Source organism: Bufo bufo, chromosome 3 (assembly GCF_905171765.1).
Source record: "Bufo bufo chromosome 3, aBufBuf1.1, whole genome shotgun sequence".
Lineage (NCBI taxonomy): Eukaryota > Metazoa > Chordata > Amphibia > Anura > Bufonidae > Bufo > Bufo bufo.
This window is the reverse complement of record NC_053391.1, coordinates 236,243,201-236,266,219: the sequence shown is the minus strand read 5'-3', so window position 1 is coordinate 236,266,219 and position 23,019 is coordinate 236,243,201. Positions and strand designations below refer to the sequence as shown.

Here is a 23,019-nt window from a genome sequence, read left to right as displayed (position 1 = left end):
TAAAAATTGGTCAAAAAGATATGCATATTCCAAAATTGTATCAATAAAAACTAAAGATCACCCCACAAAAAAATGAACACTCACAGAACTCCATAGATGTAACTATAAAAATGTTATGGGGGCCAAAATATGGTGATACAAAAACAAGTTTTTAATTAAAAAAAAAAAAAAAAAAAATGTGGTATCTCCGTAATTGTACTGGACCACAGGGGCCAGTTTTTCTGCATAGAGAACACTGTAAAATCTTTTAAAGGGGTTTTACAATCTCGAATCCAACTTTAATTTGGTCACATGTTCAGCTTAAAGTACAAATTCATTCACCTATTTCCCAGCGCTGCACACTGGAGCATGATTTCCAGATGGGTTCATGTGCACTGCTACAACCATTCACTAGCCTCAGCAATGACATGCCTCACACATCAATGAGAAATCAAGTTTTTACCCATCTTTTTTGCACTCAATACCGCATAAACTAAAGGAAAACTAAATTACTGTAACAACGTAAGTATTCAGAACTTTTACACAGTACTTAGATTTGCACACCAAGATTTGGGGATTTTCTACCATTCTTTTCTGCAGATCTCTCAAGCTCTATCAGGTTGGATTGGGACCATCAGTGGGAGCCATTTTTTAGTTCTCTCTAGAGATGCTTGATTGGGTTCTGGGTTGATTAGCTCTGCCTGGGCAACTCAAGGACATTTGCAAAGTTAACCTTAAAGGGGTTTTCTGGGATTTTAATATTGATGATCAATCCTCAGGATAGGTAATCAATATAAGATCGGTGGGGGTCCGACATCCGGCACCCCTGCGAGCGCAGCCTTCCCTTCGTTGTTTATAATAGCTACATATGCCCATACTTGTAATCAGACCCTTTCTCATAAACTAACAATAAATGTAACAAAGAACAGAAGGTATTGTAAGTATAATGCATGATTCCAATACAAAATACAATTACATATAATGAGTATTGCTGAAGTAAGGAGGAAGAAAAATGCTCCGTACAGATGTAATTTCATGGGTGGATTGACGAGTTGTTATATACACTGACTGTACGGTGTCTGATATTAAATATTTAGATGCTACTTAGCATTCAAAATGACATTTACTATTTTTGCAACAGTTATGTTAGACTTTACAGCCAATATTAGGAGTTTTTTTTTGCACATATGCCATACTGGTTATACATCTTTCTATGAAGGGCACATGACCGTATTGGTTTCGTGCCTTCTTATATTCTGTGTTATATAGCAGGGCATGTGAGACGCCAGGGTGCACTCTGTATGGAGGATTTTTCTTCCTCCTTATTTCAGCAATGCTCATTTTATGTAATTGTATTTTTATTGGAATCATGCATTAATAAAATGTATTATATATTTTTTTTATTTGGGATTTTGTTCCCTTCATTGCTTACCTGTTTGCCGTCGACATCGCAGCAGAGAACAGGTGTAATTACAAGCCATCCCATTCACTTCTATCGGACTGCTCGTTCCTATACACTTGAATAGGAGAGAGCGATCCCATAGAAGTGAATGGGACGGCTTCCTGTAATTACACCTGCTCACTGCTGCAATGTTGATGGCAAACAGGTAAACAATGAAGGGAACGCGGCCTTCTCTTCAAACAGTTGATCGCAGAGGGTGTCGGAACCCTGCCGAATTGATATTGATGACCTATCCTAAGGATAGGTCATCAATATGAAAATACCAGAAAACCCCTTTAAGCCACTCCTGTGTTGTCTTGGTGGGGGTTTGGAGTCATTGTCTTGTTGGAATGTGAACCTTCAGCCCAGTCTAAGTTCCAGAGCACTCTGGATCATTAATACCTCTGTACTTTGTTCCATTCAGCTTTCCCTCAACCCTGACCAGTCTCTGTCCCTTCCACTGAAAAATACTCCCCCAGTATAATGCTGTCACCACCATGCTTAACTGTAGGTCTTGTATTGGGCAGATGATGAGCAGTGTCTGCTTTTCTCCTGACATGATGCTTAGAAATGAGGCAAGAAAATGTAATCTTCGTTTTATCAGACTAGAGGACCTTGTTGCTCAGCCTGAGAGTTCTTTAGGTGCTTTTTTGAGAGGCTTCTTTCTGGTCCATATTGGTGGTGTGATGGCTGAACGTCAGGAATTTTCTCCCTTCTGCATCTTTGGAACGCAGCAAGTGTGAAGATTGGTTTCTTGAACATCTCTATTATGAAGGCCCTGACTACTTAATCTGGTGGGGTAGCCAGCTCTAGGAAGACTCCTCATGGTTCCCTTCCCCAGAGCTGTGCTTCCACACAATCCTGTCTCTGAGCTCTACAGGCAGTTATTTTCTCATCATGGCTTGGTTTTTACAATGACATGCATTGTCAGCTGTGAGACCTTATATAGAAAGGGTTGTGTTTGGAGAGTGAGACCGTAGTAACAGGAGCAGAAGAGCTAAGAGATGCAGACAGATCAATTCTGCATTTTTCTCTCCGGAGGGAGGTCAAGAAACTCTGGAAGCTGCTGTCTGGATTCTGTATGTCTGTCACCTCTTTTTTTACCAATATAACCAAGAGTGCTGCCCCACAGAAGATTGCAAACACTTTCCAAGCATACCCGTGTGCACTGTGTGTCTGTATTCCATATCCAGGAAAAGCTATTTTATTCTGTTGGAAAACAGCTCCTAAGTGCCCAGCTCTGCTGCTTCAAGTGCCTAAAGGAAACCAGACTGAAGAGGGGAGGGGTGCTTTAGCTGCTCATATATTAGGATTGGTACCAGCTAGAAATATAGGCCTGACCTTGTTGGAAAGCTGGCATTCCAACCTTTCAAACCAGAACCAGAGCATTATATCCACTATAATCAGAAAATATAGCTGTTAGAAATCGAGTCAGGAGTGAAAGCTGTTTTTTCCTTTCACTTTCAGCTGGGCACTTGGGAGCTGTTTTCCAGCAGAATAAGGGTGCTTTTCCTGGACATGGAATACAGACGCACAGTGCACACGGGTATGCTTGGAAAGTGTTTGTTATACTGGTGAAAATGAGATGACAGACTCCCTTTAATGGTTTTACTGACTCACTAAGCAGTTTGCCTACACACACTCCTTGACACCTACTCTACCCCTGCCCCACAGATTCACATCCTTCTACAGTATTATCTCAGCCTCACAGAGTCCCTGCTGTCTCCTTTCCCCCCTTACTTATCCAGAACTTCTGTCAACTTTGTTTTTTCTCCCCGTTCCACCCCTCCTATTTCCTATTGCTGATGGCCTGCTGCCCTGCACAGACCACTTGCCAGCTACTTGTATTAATCTCCCCTCCCGCTTCACAGGATCGCACAGCATTATAATGATTTATAATGCTGTGCATCTCCATCTGGCCTTGAATCTACCAAATTGTACTGATGTAATGCGGTCTGTATAAATTCTGTAAAAGCAAGGTCTGGCAGAGATACACAGCAATATAAATCATTATAATGCTGTGCAATCTCGTGAAGCGAGCAATGTCCATAACAGGAAATCATGTTTTCTGCACTGGACACGCTAGTCTTAATGAGACCAACACCTAGTAACCAAAAATACTTACTTTTCTAGCTTCTGTGCCTGAAAGAAACCCAAGAGCAAGGAGGGCAAGTATAGCCTGGGGTCTGAATTTATTTAGGGTTCTGATTTGGGGTTAACCAGAGTGCTGACATTAAACATGACGTGGCAGGGAGGTGGTCAGGAAGGGGGGCCCAAGGAAACAGCCAAGGGCCCAAGGTCTACTTAATCTGCCGCTGGCCTGCCGTGAGCGCAGCACTGCTTAAGTATAAATCCCAGGCCCCGCAGCCTGTGTGTATATGCAGTGTTCTCTCTCTCTCTGCTTATTGAGAGCAGGGGGATCGAGCGGTATAGTGAAGGCGGAGCTAGACAGCAGGAACGCGATCAGGGTAGTAAGCGTTCCGGCCAGAAACAGGAAAAAAAAGGGGGGGGGTCTGCTTGACCCAGCCAGCAACTACACTGACCTGACCCATATGATTTCACCTTGGTGAAAAATATAGGCCTCATTCTTTTCACCAGATTTAGCTAGCTACTTTCCCACTGGCGTTCGGTGCGGATCCGTCTTGTATCTGCACAGACGGATCCGCAGCGATAGTGTAAACGCTTGTATTCGTTCATAACGGATCCGTTTGCATTATCCGTCTTGACTTACATTGAAAATCAATGGGGGACGGATCCGTTCTCAATTGCACCATATTGTGTCAGTGAAAAACGGATCCGTCCCCATTGACTTACATTTTAAGTCAGGACGGATCCGTTTGCCTCCGCATAGTCAGGCGAACACCAAAACGCTGCAAGCTGCGTTTTAGTGACCGCATAAAAAACGCAACGGAGACCAAACGCAGCCAAATTGATGCATTCTGAACGGATCCTTATCCATTCAGAATGCATTGGGGCTGAACTGATCCGTTTTGGGCCGCTTGGGAGAGCCCTGAAACGGATCTCACAAGTGGACCCAGAAACGCCAGTGTGAAAGTAGCCTTAAACTATAAGGGCCCATATGAAAACTCACCCGACGCACCAACCTTAAACATACAGGACTGCTAACACCACCACCTAACACTACCTAGCTACTAGTGCTTGTCCATCCCATCTTTTCTTCTACTCTATTCCTTCTCCACAGCAGCGGGACAACGATGAGTGGCTGCATGTGCAGAGGAGGCTGACCTATTATTTATACTGCACTGGCGGGATCCAGACTGAAGCCAGTAGGAGCAGCAGACATAGTGAATGAGGTATGACTGTGTCAAATTGCTGTAGTTATTCTTCTAGACTGTGTTGGAGGGAGGCTACGGAGAGCTCTGAAAGCTGTAGCCTGCCTTGTGTTTATTAAAGGCAGGCTTCAACTTAGTCAGTTTTGCCTCTTGCTTGGAGCCCCTCCCACCCGTTACCCCAGCCCTATATTCTCTCCAGTAAAGGGAGGAGTGATTGTTAACGCCACCACTCGTCCCCAGACTCCTTGTTTGCCTGCAAACATTCATTTTTGTGACCACATGAATGATGCGATTACCCGATGAACGGCAGCACTTTTAGACAGCCAGATAATCGCTAATGAGCGTTCCTCTGACCAAGAATTAGCCTGAGTAAAGGGCCCTTAAGTGTATGAGTAGTGGAGGAGGCGGGCTTCCCTCAGATAGTTTACTGTCAAGTAGCATCTACTACATTATCTGTACTCAGTTATCACTGTGTTATCTGTGGTGTTACACAGGAATGCAGGTAACATCTACTACATTATCTGTACTCCATGAGCTATTACTGTGTTATATGTGGTGTTACATAGGACTGCAGGTAACATCTACTTCATTATCTGTAATCAGTGGAACCAAAATGACAGGGTGTATGACTTCAGGCTGTCTGGAGCTCCTTTCACTGTGATGATTGGTGGGGGACCCCATGATCAATATTGATGGCATACAACAGGATTTAGCAACCTTCGGTACTCAAGCCACGGTGAAACTACAACTCCCAAAATGCACACTTACACGGCTGTTCTTGTAACTCCAATAGTAGTGAATGGAGGATTCTGGGAATTATAGTTTCAGAACAGCTGGAGTACTGGAGGTTGCTGATCCCCGGCCTACAATATTGATGTCTTGTAGTGTACCATGCTATGTTAAGTCCTAAAATAACAACACGTAAGGGTATGTCCACATGTAAATCTGCAGCACAGTCTAATTTATGCAGTGAATTATATTCAAAGTTATGTGGATGAGATTTCTTAAAAGAGTATCCACTTTGCTGGTAAGTAAACACTAAATATACCTCCACAGACTTGCATGTGGCAAATCTGCAGCATTTATGTCCAGGTGGGAAATATTACGGTGTGTCCCATGTGGATATACCCTAATATTTGCATGTAGCTGTAGGTTGGGCCCCCAGAATCAGTTCAGCTGGTGGGCCCTAGCTAATCCAGTCTGACACTGACAGGCAGTGTAATGAAGAGGAAGAAGCCCTCGCATGGAGAAGTGCTTCATCTTCAAAACAGCAGATTGGCTGGGGTTCCGGGTAGGGATCAGCAAACTTGTGTTTCAAGTTCGGCGTGCATGGTTGGGGTTCTCTAAGAATTCGGTTATGGATTCCACTACCACGGACCATAAGTTATGGTCCGTGGTAGTGGAATCCATAACGGAATTCTTAGATAACCCGAACCTTGTACGCTGAACTTGAAAACAGAAGTTCATTCAACAATAGTTACAGGTGTCGGACCCCCACCAATCAGATAGTGATGACATATCCTGAAGATAGGTCATCAATATAAACTGCCTGCACAACTCCTTTAATGTCCATACAAAAGTTTTTTTTTTACATTTTTTTTTTTTTATAAATTTGCAAAAATGTCAAATTCTCTTCTCACTTTCACATTATGGGGTATTGAGTGCAGAATGATGGGGAAAACTTTAGCACAACACCGCAACAAAAGGGTCTGAAGACTTTCCGAATGCATTGTAGTTTGCTATATGAGTATTAACACAATATTTCTATGAGCTTGAAGGTCTTCTTAAGGAACTCATGTGGGCTCACAGCCAGGTTGTATTTGTATGTATGGTACATTGTGTGAATATATCTCTGTGAAAATGGTCAAATCTGTCAGTTATAACATTCTTTTTGGGAACATATCGGAAGACTATAAAGTCATAAATATATATCTCTAGAGACATTTATCTGAGAAGTGCATATTTATGTGGAGTTATTCAGGGAGTTTTGGTGGTGTGGTGGGGGGACGATGAGGTGTACGTGAAATTGTGCAACATTACCTGCAATAACTCCTTTGCTGAGACCACCACCGGATTCATCTTCTATTTCTAAAAATGAAAAAAATAAAATAAAATGTGTAAAGCATGTACAATAATGCATTAGAATACAGTACAGTTTTTAAAAATCCAAGACCGGATCCTAACAAATAGTAAATGTAATGGTCTGTGGCTACTTGAACTCTTTCTGCCAAGGACATCTCATATGCCCTTGCTGCTGTTCACTGGAAATCAGGATGTGTACCAGCAAGATTGGAGTGCTAGTTACAATACATCACAAACAAAGCTAGAACCATGATCTTGGTCTCGTTTTAAAGTTAAGATTGTGACCTTTAAAATACTCACCGACAAAAAAATAATGCCTTAAGAAGCAGTTATTGGAATCGAATGAAACTTTATACGTGACTTTATATGTGTGAATGTAATGACGACATACTGTATGTAAACAATTATAACATTAGATATGTTTACTGGGGAAAACGCCCCCCCCCCCCAACATCACGCTGTGCGCCCCCTCCAAGTGAGCCGCCGCGCACAGTGAGATGAGCACTTCCATTGCTCATCTCCATAGTAATCTGCCTGTGCTGCGGCGGTGCAGGGGAGGGAGAGGTGTGTCCCTTCCCCTTCCTCTGATAGGCTGCCGGCCTAGTGCCTGCAGCCTATCAGAGGCCGCCTGAGCCATACAGCGCGGGACACAGGCCGGAAGAGGCCTGCATCGCATCGCTGACACTGAGGTAAGTTTTTTTTTTTTTTTACAATAGTGTTACTGGCACATTGGGGGGCTTATTACAATACTGGCACATAATTGGGGGGGGGGGCTTAATGGCACATGATTGGGGGGGGGGCTTAATGGCACATGATTGGGGGGGGGCTTAATGGCACATGATTGGGGGGGGCTTAATGGCACATGATTGGGGGGGGGCTTAATGGCACATGATTGGAGGGGGGCTTAATGGCACATGATTGGAGGGGGGCTTAATGGCACATGATGGGGGGGCTTAATGGCACATGATTGGGGGGGGGGGGGGGGGCTTAATGGCACACGATGGGGGGGGGGGCTTAATGGCACACGATGGTGGGGGCTTAATGGCACACGATGGTGGGGGCTTAAAAATGGCACACGATGGAGGGGGCTTAAAAATGGCACGTGATGGGGGCCACTTATTACTGGCACGTGATGGGGGCCACTTATTACTGGCACGTGATGGGGGCCACTTATTACTGGCACGTGATGGGGGCCACTTATTACTGGCACGTGATGGGGGCCACTTATTACTGGCACGTGATGGGGGCCACTTATTACTGGCACGTGATGGGGGCCACTTATTACTGGCACGTGATGGGGGCCACTTATTACTGGCACGTGATGGGGGCCACTTATTACTGGCACGTGATGGGGGGCCACTTATTACTGGCACGTGATGGGGGGCCACTTATTACTGGCACGTGATGGGGGGCCACTTATTACTGGCACGTGATGGGGGGCCCCTTATTACTGGCACGTGATGGGGGGCCACTTATTACTGGCACGTGATGGGGGGCCACTTATTACTGGCACGTGATGGGGGGCCACTTATTACTGGCACGTGATGGGGGCCACTTATTACTGGCACGTGATGGGGGCCACTTATTACTGGCACGTGATGGGGGCCACTTATTACTGGCACGTGATGGGGGCCACTTATTACTGGCACGTGATGGGGGCCACTTATTACTGGCACGTGATGGGGGCCACTTATTACTGGCACGTGATGGGGGCCACTTATTACTGGCACGTGATGGGGGCCACTTATTACTGGCACGTGATGGGGGCCACTTATTACTGGCACGTGATGGGGGCCACTTATTACTGGCACGTGATGGGGGCCACTTATTACTGGCACGTGATGGGGGCCACTTATTACTGGCACGTGATGGGGGCCACTTATTACTGGCACGTGATGGGGGCCACTTATTACTGGCACGTGATGGGGGCCACTTATTACTGGCACGTGATGGGGGCCACTTATTACTGGCACGTGATGGGGGCCACTTATTACTGGCACGTGATGGGGGCCACTTATTACTGGCACGTGATGGGGGCCACTTATTACTGGCACGTGATGGGGGCCACTTATTACTGGCACGTGATGGGGGCCACTTATTACTGGCACGTGATGGGGGCCACTTATTACTGGCACGTGATGGGGGCCACTTATTACTGGCACGTGATGGGGGCCACTTATTACTGGCACGTGATGGGGGCCACTTATTACTGGCACGTGATGGGGGGCACTTATTACTGGCACGTGATGGGGGGCACTTATTACTGGCACGTGATGGGGGGCACTTATTACTGGCACGTGATGGGGGGCACTTATTACTGGCACGTGATGGGGGGCACTTATTACTGGCACGTGATGGGGGGCACTTATTACTGGCACGTGATGGGGGGCACTTATTACTGGCACGTGATGGGGGGCACTTATTACTGGCACGTGATGGGGGGCACTTATTACTGGCACGTGATGGGGGGCACTTATTACTGGCACGTGATGGGGGGCACTTATTACTGGCACGTGATGGGGGGCACTTATTACTGGCACGTGATGGGGGGCACTTATTACTGGCACGTGATGGGGGGCACTTATTACTGGCACGTGATGGGGGGCACTTATTACTGGCACGTGATGGGGGGCCCTTATTACTGGCACGTGATGGGGGGCACTTATTACTGGCACGTGATGGGGGGCACTTATTACTGGCACGTGATGGGGGGCACTTATTACTGGCACGTGATGGGGGGCACTTATTACTGGCAGTGGCACGTGATGGGGGGCACTTATTACTGGCAGTGGCACGTGATGGGGGGCACTTATTACTGGCAGTGGCACGTGATGGGGGGCACTTATTACTGGCAGTGGCACGTGATGGGGGGCACTTATTACTGGCACATTATTGGTGGGCACTATAGGAGCATCTACTGAGGTCACAGTAGCATTTTATACTGGGACACATGGTGGGTACTATGGGGAAGGGGGGAGAGGAGTACTATGGAGTCATCTACGGGGGGCACTAAGAAGGGGTATTTTATACTTGCAAATTATGGGGGACACTGAGGGCATCTACTGGGGTACGATATATGGGGCATTTTATACTGGTACATTATGGGGGGCACTAGGAGGAAGGGGAGAGGAGCACTATGGGTGCATTTACTGGGGGCACTATATAGGGGTATTTTATACTGGCACATTATGGGGGACATTAGCTCAACTGGGGGCATTTTTTGCATTGTCACATTATAAAGAGAATTATTTCTACTGGGGGGCATTATGGTGGGCTTTATTACTCCCCCATGGTATGCCCCCCCCCCCCCCCCCCCTAGTAGCAGAACCAGCCTCTCCCTGCTCTGTGACCCCTCAGCCCCTTCTCCAAATCCTTATTATGAAATCTCTCTCATTAGGATAAAACACAACATCAGCTCCGCCGAGCCCCCCAGCCAAGTGTTGAAGCGGTGTCCGAGATCCCCAAGGGCCAAGCCAAGTAACAGTAAGTTTTCATGTGAAATATGTTTATGTTATAGACATATAGCATACACTGTGCCACACAATATACAGTATACAGCTACACTGTGCCACACAGTATACCTCTACACTGTGCCACATAATATACAGTATTGTGTGGCAGTGTATCCCTGTTCTCTAAAGGGGCGGTTTTAGGGGTGGGTAAGGGCGTGGCCAGGGGAGGGGGGGGGGGTGAGTTCCACCACCTTTTCTCTGAGAAAAAAAGCTCTGTATATATATCATTTTATTTGGCAATTTTGGCATGGGGGAATGGGAAATTATATACTACATAATTCCTAACACTTGCATGCAAAAGTTGGTTGGTGCATTCTGGTGTTTTTTCAATTTCTTTAACTCATGCAGCATTGAACACAGACGTGTGGGGTCTATGAACTCCTTACATCTTGCATGTTTTTTTTTCTTGCTGAATATATATATATATATATATATATATATATATACACATATATACATATATACATATACACACATACATACATACTCATGCGCTGAAGAAGCAGCAAAGATAAAAGTGGATAAATCGGTGGTGCTGCAAAATGTCATGGAAAGCCTTAAGATGAAGACGAGTACAGCTTTATACAAATACATAAATACTCTGCTATAGCATGCTTTTTAGTCACAATTTAGAATTTTGTTAAAATGTTTTCTTATAATCAGTTTACAAAAAAAAATTTGATTTACTAACATGGCAGTTGTTTACCATACACTGTATAAATTTTTAAAACATTTTCGAATGAAGGCTAAATACTGCATGGACTTTGTTATTAAGAAGCACAGCCTGCTGACCCAGAGAATAAAAGGTATCGCAGAAAAATGTATAAAGTAAAAATTCTGTGGCAGTATTGTTGTTCTTTCCTATTCCCTTCCCAGAAGAGTTAATAATTAAACATTAAAGGTATGTGTACCCCAAAAATGGCACCATTAAAAACTACAACTTGCCAAAAAACAAGCCCACGTACAACTACATCAACAGAAATTCATAAAAAATTGCTCTTGGAAGGCGACAATGGAAAAAAAATAAAAATCACTTGGTCATTAAAGGGGTTGTCTAGGGTTCAGAGCTAGACCTGGACCTTCTTCATCTAGGCAGCCCCTCTGAGTGGAGCATCGGAGAAAGGGCTGCTTTGCTTATGTTTTTACACTGCTAGGCAGAGGCTTCCGCCTAGCAGTGTTCCTGGTGATGTCACTGGCACTAATAGGCGGGCTTTAGCGCTGCTCTAGCCTGTTTTACAGGCTAGGGCAGCGCGACGGCCCGCATATTCGTGCTGGTGACATCATTGGGCTCAATGCTAGGTGGAACCCTCCACCTAGCATTCCCATAGTGAGAACCGGTAGGTCACCGAATCTGCTGAAAAAGCCCTTGCCCTAAATGATTTAGTGCAGGCCAAGGGAGAGCACTGGAGCATGAAATGAAACAATCCGATGCTTCAGTCAAAGGGACTGCCTGGATGAAGAAGGGGATATGTCAGGTTCAGCTCGGAACCCGGAAAACCCTTTAAACCGTAGGATACCAGCACCGTAACAGCGCCCGCCCGATCAGCAGCAGGGCACCGGATGTTCCCGATTCCGGAGCACTAACCCTTGCTATGCCATGTTCAGCGCTGACCGCAGCACGTCCGATATCCTTGTCGGGTCTCCATTGGTTCCCAGCACTGCGGTGATCTGATGGTTGGGAAGGCAGCATGATGCCTTCCATAGGCATCGTGCTTCCTTCCATGTAAACCTGTGAGACCCAGCCCCCTGGGTCTCACAGGCAAGCAGGCTGTAAGTGTATCACACTGTGTAATACACTTAAGCCGATGTATTGTAATGCATTGTACAGGGGATCAGACCCCCAAAAGTTGAAGTCCCATAATGAGACAAAAAAAGTAAAAAAAGAAAATAAAAATTTTACATAATACATTTTTTAAGTTTAAGTATAAGAAAAATGAGTGAATGGGTCCGCATCTGTGATGCGTGGTGCACATGGCCGGCGGCCGTGGATTGCCGACCCGCCGTTTGCGTGAGGCCTTATACAGATTCATTATTTCTGGGACTAGATCACAGTTTACACAGCAGGAGCTACTGCCTCTAAACCAGGAATGCCCAACTTGCGGCCCTCCAGATGTTGCAAAACTACAGCCTACAGCTATCAGTCTACAGCAGGGCATTGTGGGAGTTGTGGTTTTACAACACCTGGAGGGCCGCAAGTTGAGCATCCCTGCTCTAAACCATGATTAAAGTGTCTGCACCAGAAACCATGTCACCCAATGAACAAGTGTTTTGCATCATCTTTACATGGGCAAATTATCGGGTACAAGCATTCGCAGGAACGCTTGTTCCCAATAATCTGCACGTAAACTGGGCAAGGTAAAGGAGAATTTAGGTCTCATTCAGATAAGTGATATTAAACTAGTTAGTGTTCTGGGCTGTTCATGGATGCATTTTTATATGGACCGCTCACAGATGATGTCCGTTTTTCTTGCAGACCTGCTCACTTGAGTGAATGAATCTTCAGGGAAAAACAGAGCTGGACGGTACATGCTATGGATTTCACAGAATGCACCATCCCATCCATGGATGGAGATGCCTTCGCAATTGTGCATTAGGTTTATATTTTACTGGCATCTGTGTAAGGGTATAGTTAGATGTTTTTAACCATAAAGTCAAAATTGGATTACAAAAGGCAGTTAAAACCACACTCCGTTTTATAAGGTTTGTTGCAGTTTTGTGAAGTGGTTATTTGCATTGCTGTTTTTCCAGGTTAAAAATATAGCACAAATGTATTCCACCTGTATAAACTGCATGGCCGGTTAACCACATTACAAAAACCACAGCACTCAAGGTAAAACTAAGTGCAGTTTTAACAGTGTTTTTTACTATTCGGTAAGTTTTATGTAGCTACTGTATTCCCCCAAAGTATAGGCAGCTTTAGCTGAACTAACAGGGGATGTGAGCACTAAACATGCCTAAAGCAGCATATACTCTAAATGCAGCCCTGCCAATAGTTCCATCAGTAGTACACAGTGCTAATAAAGTATAGTACAAATAGTAGTATACACAGAAAACCAGCCATAGTGCACTGCCATTAGCACCAGCAGTAGAGTACATATAGTGCCAATGGTACCAGCAGTAGTACACACATACTGCCAATAATACCAGCCATAGTACCAGCTGAAGTGCACACATCGCACCAGTCATTGTGCCGATAGTGCAAATGTGATCGCACACTACATCCAGCACTCTGCCCTCCATGCTGGATGAGACATTGGTTTATATTTTGGCCAAAGCATAGTAAGCCACTCACCGCGTCAAGGCTGTCTCATGAGTGGTCCCTAACTCTTGTTCCTACCTGTTCATGGGCCATGACAGCCACATAAAATCCAGGGAATGCAGGTCAGCATGCAAGCCAAGTACACTTTGCTTGTAACCCCGTCCGGTGCCATTACAGCTTTCATCGGATCCAGGGATGCAAGTACCAACATGCATGCTGAACCTACCATATACTTCTCCTGGAGCCAGATGGCTAATGGTAGGTTCTATACAAGCAGACTCAGTTTTATACTGACTTTAAAACCAGCCTCAAGGACAGATTAACTGGTCAGGTGTGCAATGACTCCAAGGAGATCGCCACGCCTCCAATATATACTACAAAGAAAAAAATAAGGGGTTGGGTCAGCACAACCTGCTGCAGGTGCACATCACTATGGCGAAATACATATACAAACGGAAAATGCAAATGTGATCGCACACTACATCCAGCACTCTGCCCTCCATGCTGGATGAGACATTGGTTTATATTTTGGCCAAAGCATAGTAAGCCACTCACCGCGTCAAGGCTGTCTCATGAGTGGTCCCTAACTCTTGTTCCTACCTGTTCATGGGCCATGACAGCCACATAAAATCCAGGGAATGCAGGTCAGCATGCAAGCCAAGTACACTTTGCTTGTAACCCCGTCCGGTGCCATTACAGCTTTCATCGGATCCAGGGATGCAAGTACCAACATGCATGCTGAACCTACCATATACTTCTCCTGGAGCCAGATGGCTAATGGTAGGTTCTATACAAGCAGACTCAGTTTTATACTGACTTTAAAACCAGCCTCAAGGACAGATTAACTGGTCAGGTGTGCAATGACTCCAAGGAGATCGCCACGCCTCCAATATATACTACAAAGAAAAAAATAAGGGGTTGGGTCAGCACAACCTGCTGCAGGTGCAGATCACTATGGCGAAATACATATACAAACGGAAAATGCAAATGTGATCGCACACTACATCCAGCACTCTGCCCTCCATGCTGGATGAGACATTGGTTTATATTTTGGCCAAAGCATAGTAAGCCACTCACCGCGTCAAGGCTGTCTCATGAGTGGTCCCTAACTCTTGTTCCTACCTGTTCATGGGCCATGACAGCCACATAAAATCCAGGGAATGCAGGTCAGCATGCAAGCCAAGTACACTTTGCTTGTAACCCCGTCCGGTGCCAGCATGCAAGCCAAGTACACTTTGCTTGTAACCCCGTCCGGTGCCATTACAGCTTTCATCGGATCCAGGGATGCAAGTACCAACATGCATGCTGAACCTACCATATACTTCTCCTGGAGCCAGATGGCTAATGGTAGGTTCTATACAAGCAGACTCAGTTTTATACTGACTTTAAAACCAGCCTCAAGGACAGATTAACTGGTCAGGTGTGCAATGACTCCAAGGAGATCGCCACGCCTCCAATATATACTACAAAGAAAAAAATAAGGGGTTGGGTCAGCACAACCTGCTGCAGGTGCACATCACTATGGCGAAATACATATACAAACGGAAAATGCAAATGTGATCGCACACTACATCCAGCACTCTGCCCTCCATGCTGGATGAGACATTGGTTTATATTTTGGCCAAAGCATAGTAAGCCACTCACCGCGTCAAGGCTGTCTCATGAGTGGTCCCTAACTCTTGTTCCTACCTGTTCATGGGCCATGACAGCCACATAAAATCCAGGGAATGCAGGTCAGCATGCAAGCCAAGTACACTTTGCTTGTAACCCCGTCCGGTGCCAGCATGCAAGCCAAGTACACTTTGCTTGTAACCCCGTCCGGTGCCATTACAGCTTTCATCGGATCCAGGGATGCAAGTACCAACATGCATGCTGAACCTACCATATACTTCTCCTGGAGCCAGATGGCTAATGGTAGGTTCTATACAAGCAGACTCAGTTTTATACTGACTTTAAAACCAGCCTCAAGGACAGATTAACTGGTCAGGTGTGCAATGACTCCAAGGAGATCGCCACGCCTCCAATATATACTACAAAGAAAAAAATAAGGGGTTGGGTCAGCACAACCTGCTGCAGGTGCACATCACTATGGCGAAATACATATACAAACGGAAAATGCAAATGTGATCGCACACTACATCCAGCACTCTGTCCTTGAGGCTGGTTTTAAAGTCAGTATAAAACTGAGTCTGCTTGTATAGAACCTACCATTAGCCATCTGGCTCCAGGAGAAGTATATGGTAGGTTCAGCATGCATGTTGGTACTTGCATCCCTGGATCCGATGAAAGCTGTAATGGCACCGGACGGGGTTACAAGCAAAGTGTACTTGGCTTGCATGCTGACCTGCATTCCCTGGATTTTATGTGGCTGTCATGGCCCATGAACAGGTAGGAACAAGAGTTAGGGACCACTCATGAGACAGCCTTGACGCGGTGAGTGGCTTACTATGCTTTGGCCAAAATATAAACCAATGTCTCATCCAGCATGGAGGGCAGAGTGCTGGATGTAGTGTGCGATCACATTTGCATTTTCCGTTTGTATATGTATTTCGCCATAGTGATGTGCACCTGCAGCAGGTTGTGCTGACCCAACCCCTTATTTTTTTCTTTGTAGTATATATTGGAGGCGTGGCGATCTCCTTGGAGTCATTGCACACCTGACCAGTTAATCTGTCCTTGAGGCTGGTTTTAAAGTCAGTATAAAACTGAGTCTGCTTGTATAGAACCTACCATTAGCCATCTGGCTCCAGGAGAAGTATATGGTAGGTTCAGCATGCATGTTGGTACTTGCATCCCTGGATCCGATGAAAGCTGTAATGGCACCGGACGGGGTTACAAGCAAAGTGTACTTGGCTTGCATGCTGACCTGCATTCCCTGGATTTTATGTGGCTGTCATGGCCCATGAACAGGTAGGAACAAGAGTTAGGGACCACTCATGAGACAGCCTTGACGCGGTGAGTGGCTTACTATGCTTTGGCCAAAATATAAACCAATGTCTCATCCAGCATGGAGGGCAGAGTGCTGGATGTAGTGTGCGATCACATTTGCATTTTCCGTTTGTATATGTATTTCGCCATAGTGATGTGCACCTGCAGCAGGTTGTGCTGACCCAACCCCTTATTTTTTTCTTTGTAGTATATATTGGAGGCGTGGCGATCTCCTTGGAGTCATTGCACACCTGACCAGTTAATCTGTCCTTGAGGCTGGTTTTAAAGTCAGTATAAAACTGAGTCTGCTTGTATAGAACCTACCATTAGCCATCTGGCTCCAGGAGAAGTATATGGTAGGTTCAGCATGCATGTTGGTACTTGCATCCCTGGATCCGATGAAAGCTGTAATGGCACCGGACGGGGTTACAAGCAAAGTGTACTTGGCTTGCATGCTGACCTGCATTCCCTGGATTTTATGTGGCTGTCATGGCCCATGAACAGGTAGGAACAAGAGTTAGGGACCACTCATGAGACAGCCTTGACGCGGTGAGTGGCTTACTATGCTTTGGCCAAAATATAAACCAATGTCTCATCCAGCATGGAGGGCAGAGTGCTGGATGTAGTGTGCGATCACATTTGCATTTTCCGTTTGTATATGTATTTCGCCATAGTGATGTGCACCTGCAGCAGGTTGTGCTGACCCAACCCCTTATTTTTTTCATTGTGCCGATAGTACATGCAGTTCGCACAGTGTAGCATCAGGAAGCTGTACCTCACTTACTGACTAGTCATACAGTCACAGAAATGGTACACATATTCCACTGCCCCATAAACACATGTAGCATCAGGAGAGCGAACTGAAGCTCATTTACACCTCTACAGGTAAAGTCACTCAACTGTTAGAGACCACTGAATAGCTAAATTTGACTATTTATGCAGTGAAAAGTCAATGCATAACTGTGCAGTTTGCTTTTCTGCATCGTTAGAAAGCTGGTTAGCATGCAGAGGTATGCTGGAGACCAAACTATATAGTACTAGCAGAAGGACCTGGCTTTGCACGGGTATATTTCATCAATTTCATTTCATGTTTGTGTGTGTCGTTAAAAGATATCGACAGTATCCCCCATAACAGTGAATTCCACAGCCCCCCACTCCTTAACACTGACCCCCCCCACAGTGCCCCGCCTCCTTAAAATGGGACCTCCACAGCAACCCATCCCCTTAACTTTGACCTCCTCAGCGGCCCGCCCCCTTAACAGTGACCTCTACAGCATCCCACCCCTTAACACTAACCTCCTCAGGGACCCCCACCCCCCTTAACAGTCACCTCGACAGCAGCTGCCCCTTAATAATAGTGGCCCCTGCCCCCTTAACAGTAACATCGACAGCGCCCTTCTCCTTTAAGGCTAGGGCTACAGGACGACATGTGTCGCGCGCCAATTTTTTAGAACGATAGTCTATGATGCTGTTAGTCCGTCAGTTAGTCCGGCTGAAATCTCGCGCATGCCCAGTGACACTTTTGAGGCTGTTGCCCTCAGGACCGGTTGGATCACACAGGCGCAGGCAGTAGGCGGTACTGCGCCTGCGCGAGATTTCAGCAGGAATAAATGAAGATTCCAGGTACGTGGCTTGAATGAATTAACTGATGTAGCAGAGGGGGCGGCGCCGTTCAACTAGGCTGTGGGACGATACTACATAGCAAGGAGGCGTGCTTGGGCTCTAAACTAAGGCGGGCTAGGCACTGCAGGGGAGCGTTACTGGGCTCAGAGGGTGAAGAATAACACCCCTCTGGGCACCTTCAGGGTTCATTTGCATAATACAAAGATCGCTTTTTTTTTTTTTTTGCAAAATGAAAGCATAAATATAAGAATGAAAACCAGTGCAGGAAATAAGGTATTTTAATAAACATGGCAATGGTGAGAGCTTAATATGGTCAAACCAGGTGACATATTCCCTTTAACAGAGACCTCCACAGTGCCCGCCCCTTTAAAAGTGACTTTCACAGTGACCGCCCCCTTAAAAGGGAGTCTGTCACCACCATATGGCCATATACAGTGCTTACATTGCCCTATAGCACACCTACACATGAATGTAATGGTACCTTTGTCTTTACACTTACAGAAGCTGGAAAAATGAACTTTGATTGATATGCAAATGAGCACTCGCAAGTGCCCAGGGGTGGCGTTCACTGTGTTGGTGCCCAGGCTGCCCTGCCTTTTTTCATTGTTCCCCCGCCCCAGCATATGCCTGCCCTCCTATTCCCTTGCGTCATCCTAAGGTCCGGCCGAAATGTTTCCCCCTCCCAACTAGGGACTGCAGACTGCAAATAGTGACAGCCTAGTTCTCCTTCCCAATCTCATGCTGACTGTTAAAACAGTGTTTTCTCATGGACCTCAGACAAAATACAAGACTTTAAAAAACATTTATATGAGAAGGAGGCAGCGGGATGCTTTGAGATCAGGAAGATACAGACCCCCACACAGTTACAAAAGTTCAGGAGCCAACACTGAGTAAACAGAGGGTCGTCAACTCACCTGGTGCAGGATGCCCCAGGGATATGCAGATTCACCTGTAGTGTACAGCATTGTCCTCCAAGCCAGTTTAAAAACATCCCCCCCCCCCCCCCCACAGGGTTCTGTACTCTTGCAATACGTGGATGATTTGTTATTGTGTAGTGTGTCAGAGGAGGCCAATGTAACAGATGGTTTATCTTTGTTGAAATGGTTGAATGTGGACACAAGGTGTCACGCAAGAAAATGCAATGGTGTAAAAAGCAAGTTAAATACTTGGGCTTTGTTCTCACAAAGGGAGAAAGGAGAATCAGCACAGAAAGAGTCCAGTCTGTTGCGGTCTGGTCACCCCGCACACCAAGAAAGAAATATTATCTTTCCTTGGTATGATAAACTACTGCAGACAATGGATTCCTGATTGCTCCTACTATGACAATCTAATGAGACAAGCCACTCTGGCAGACATGCCAGATCTCATCAGGTGGTCTGAGGAAATGTTTAATGCATTTGAATATTTGAAATGTTCTTTAATGACAAGTCCGGGTTTGGGCCTCCCTGAATACAAACTCACATTCCATGTACAGTACAGACCAAAAGTTTGGACACACCTTCTCATTCAAAGAGTTTTCTTTATTTTCATCACTATGAAGGCATCAAAACTATGAATTAACACATGTGGAATTATATACATAACAAACAAGAGTGAAACAACTGAAAATATGTCATATTCTAGGTTCTTCAAAGTAGCCACCTTTTGCTTTGATTACTGCTTGCACACTCTTGGCATTCTCTTGATGAGCTTCAAGAGGTAGTCCCCTGAAATGGTCTTCCAACAGTCTTGAAGGAGTTCCCAGAGATGCTTAGCACTTGTTGGCCCTTTTGCCTTCACTCTGCGGTCCAGCTCACCCCAAACCATCTCGATTGGGTTCAGGTCCGGTGACTGTGGAGGCCAGGTCATCTGGCGCAGCACCCCATCACTCTCCTTCATGGTCAAATAGCCCTTACTTTCAAAGTTTTCCCAATTTTTCAGCTGACTGACTGACCTTCATTTCTTAAAGTAATGATGGCCACTCGTTTTTCTTTACTTAGCTGCTTTTTTCTTGCCATAATACAAATTCTAACAGTCTATTCAGTAGGACTATCAGCTGTGTATCCACCTGACTTCTCCTCAACGCAACTGATGGTCCCAAACCCATTTATAAAGGAAAGAAATCCCACTTATTAAACCTGACAGGGCACACCTGTGAAGTGAAAACCATTTCAGGGGACTACCTCTTGAAGCTCATCAAGAGAATGCCAAGAGTGTGCAAAGCAGTAATCAAAGCAAAAGGTGGCTACTTTGAAGAACCTAGAATATGACATATTTTCAGTTGTTTCACACTTCTTTGTTATGTATATAATTCCACATGTGTTAATTCATAGTTTTGATGCCTTCAGTGTGAATCTAAAATTTTCATAGTCATGAAAATAAAGAAAACTATTTGAATGAGAAGGTGTGTCCAAACTTTTGGTCTGTACTGTATATGCTCGACAAAATTGTAAAACCATGGCGGGTGTGCTGACACAATATAAAGGAGGCAAGTTACGTCCTTGTCCCTTTTTCTCAAAAGGTGGGTCCGGCATCCGTCCAAGGAATGCCGGCATGTCCGAGATCTCTTGCAGCCTGTGCTATGATGGTTGAGCTTGCAATGCCACTCACAATGGGACATAAGACTATACTGTACACCACACATGATGTATTAGGCCTTCTCAAAGGCATACACACACAGCACATGTCCGCACAAAGACTATCTGGATATAAGATTCTACTCCTCAGCAATCCCTCCCTCCAAATCAAATACGCAACACACACCTCAGGTCCTGCACATATCTTGAATGCCCTATTAGGACTTAAAGGACCGGAGGATCACTTGACAGAGGCACATGATTGTATACACGCCATACAACATGAGACATCAACCCGCTCTGATTTACAAACTGTACCAGTAGAAGGGGCTCCTGATGTTTTTCTTGATGGATCCTGCAGCAGACCAAATGACAACACTTATCATGCAGGATATGCTATTGTTATGCTACCCGATGATGTCCTGGAAGCCAGATCCATCACATACCAATCTGCACAAGCAGCAGAATTAATTGCACTCACGAGAGCATGCATACTACATGAAGGCAAGCCAGTCACCATTTACACTGACAGCAGGTACGCACAGGGAGTGGTCTGGGACCACGGGGTCATTTGGCAAAGGAGAGGATTCATTGCAGCTGATGGTAAGCACATCTCACATTCACAACTTGCCATACAACTTTTAGAAGCCATAAGATTGCCCTCACAGATTGCAATTGTCCACTGCAGGGCGCATACTGGTGGTAAAGATCATGTGTCCCAAGGCAATGCCCTGGCAGACGCGGAGGCCAAGAAGGCTGCACTGATGGCCCCGGCCACATTGCAAATGGTCAATTTAGTATCTCCTTCACTTGAGGCCTCAGCTACTGATGATGAAATGGCCGATTGGTGTTATCCAATCTTGCAGAAGAATCCTAGGACAGGATTAATCTGCAGAGGGGAAACCATGCATACCACAGCACAGCTCCCCTCTGTTCATTGCACATTTTCATGGAGTAGGACACAACAGCATTCAAACAACACACATGCTGCTAGCACAGAACTTCTATATTACAGGCATTAAACAGTTAGTGTCAGATTATGTGGGAAGGTGTATCACATGTTTGAGGAACAACCCAAACACCAATGTAACCAGATTGATAAAGGCCTAAGTGAAATTGAGGAAAAAGTTGCTTGTAAGTCTCCTTGTCTTCCACAGGAACCAACTCACCCATTCCAAGTGGGAGATATTGTGCTGATAAAGAAATTAAAGAAAGAAAAATTTGCAGAAGACTTCACCTACGGACCACCGACTACAGTGGTAGCCGTGACCCGCACAGCAGTACTCACGGAAGAAGCACCTACTTGGATCCACGCCACCAGAGTAAAACTGGTAAAGGAGGCACCCCAAAAGGAGGTAATAACGGGGACAGACAGTCCTGACCTCGAAAAAGGACAAAGTGAGGTACTAACGGGAGCAGACAGCTCTGACCTCCACCAGGATGCACTCCCTCAATTCTGGAAGATGGCACAGACGGTCCACTTGGACTGTGGGATTACTGACGATCCTAATGACTCTGCCGGAGGATAACAAAGCTGAAGTTGCTATAACTCAGAAAGGTGGAATCACTACCTTCTGGTACAATTCCTCCAATACTCACGTTGCAACTTACTCCTTCTGTTTATGCAGCATAATGAAGTGCAGTCCTTCCACGAGATGCGGCAACCACAATAAGAATGGACAGACTTATATCTGTATTACTGACCCTTATTGGGGTAATAGATGCGCATACTGGGGGTCAGTAGGATGGAATACAGGAGAAGACTGGGGGTATAAACCACAGAATGCCCTTAATCGAAAGGCTAAGAATGGTAAATCCTTAATTAGTAGAATGACAATTCTCAATGGAGGGGACTGTCACATAGATGTTAGCCTATATCCTACAGGGTGGGCATGCCCTAAGATGGTGTCTGAGATGAAAATAATTATAAACATAGAAAACCCCAACAAAGGTGATGAAGGAGATTACGTTCTGGGATGGTACTTTCACAACATAGGGGGGGGGGGGGGGGGGGGGCAGAGATTTCAATGGTCACCAAACACTTTGAAATAAGAGATATGTGCCAATCCTCAGAATGGACATACCCTCAGAAACAAACATGCCCTCTAAAAACCCATATACAGTCCCTAGGAAACATACTGGCTATTTCTGACCCTACCTATGAGGATACCCTGGCAGCATAAACTGGGTTCTCTGATGCCAACCTATGGTTAGAATGGATGAAGTACAGTGCAGCTTCAGTAAATAAAAGTAATTGTTATATATGTGGGACCGCTAAGCCTCACCTAGGTACTGTGCCCTTAATGATGCCCTCTAGTGTTGAGGAATGTTTTTTGCAATTATTCTC

At 45.6% G+C, this 23,019-nt stretch overlaps 1 protein-coding gene across 2 annotated transcripts in view; it reads right to left on the bottom strand.

Annotated features, from left to right (window-relative positions):
- LOC120995071 (complement decay-accelerating factor-like) overlaps nt 1-23,019 on the bottom strand; it is a 172,584-nt gene that overhangs the window by 9,773 nt on the left and 139,792 nt on the right. For both annotated transcript variants that reach the window (XM_040424054.1, XM_040424055.1), the window contains one exon: nt 6,754-6,795. In XM_040424054.1, the coding sequence (XP_040279988.1) occupies nt 6,754-6,795 (42 nt within the window). The remainder of the gene's footprint in view (nt 1-6,753; nt 6,796-23,019) is intronic.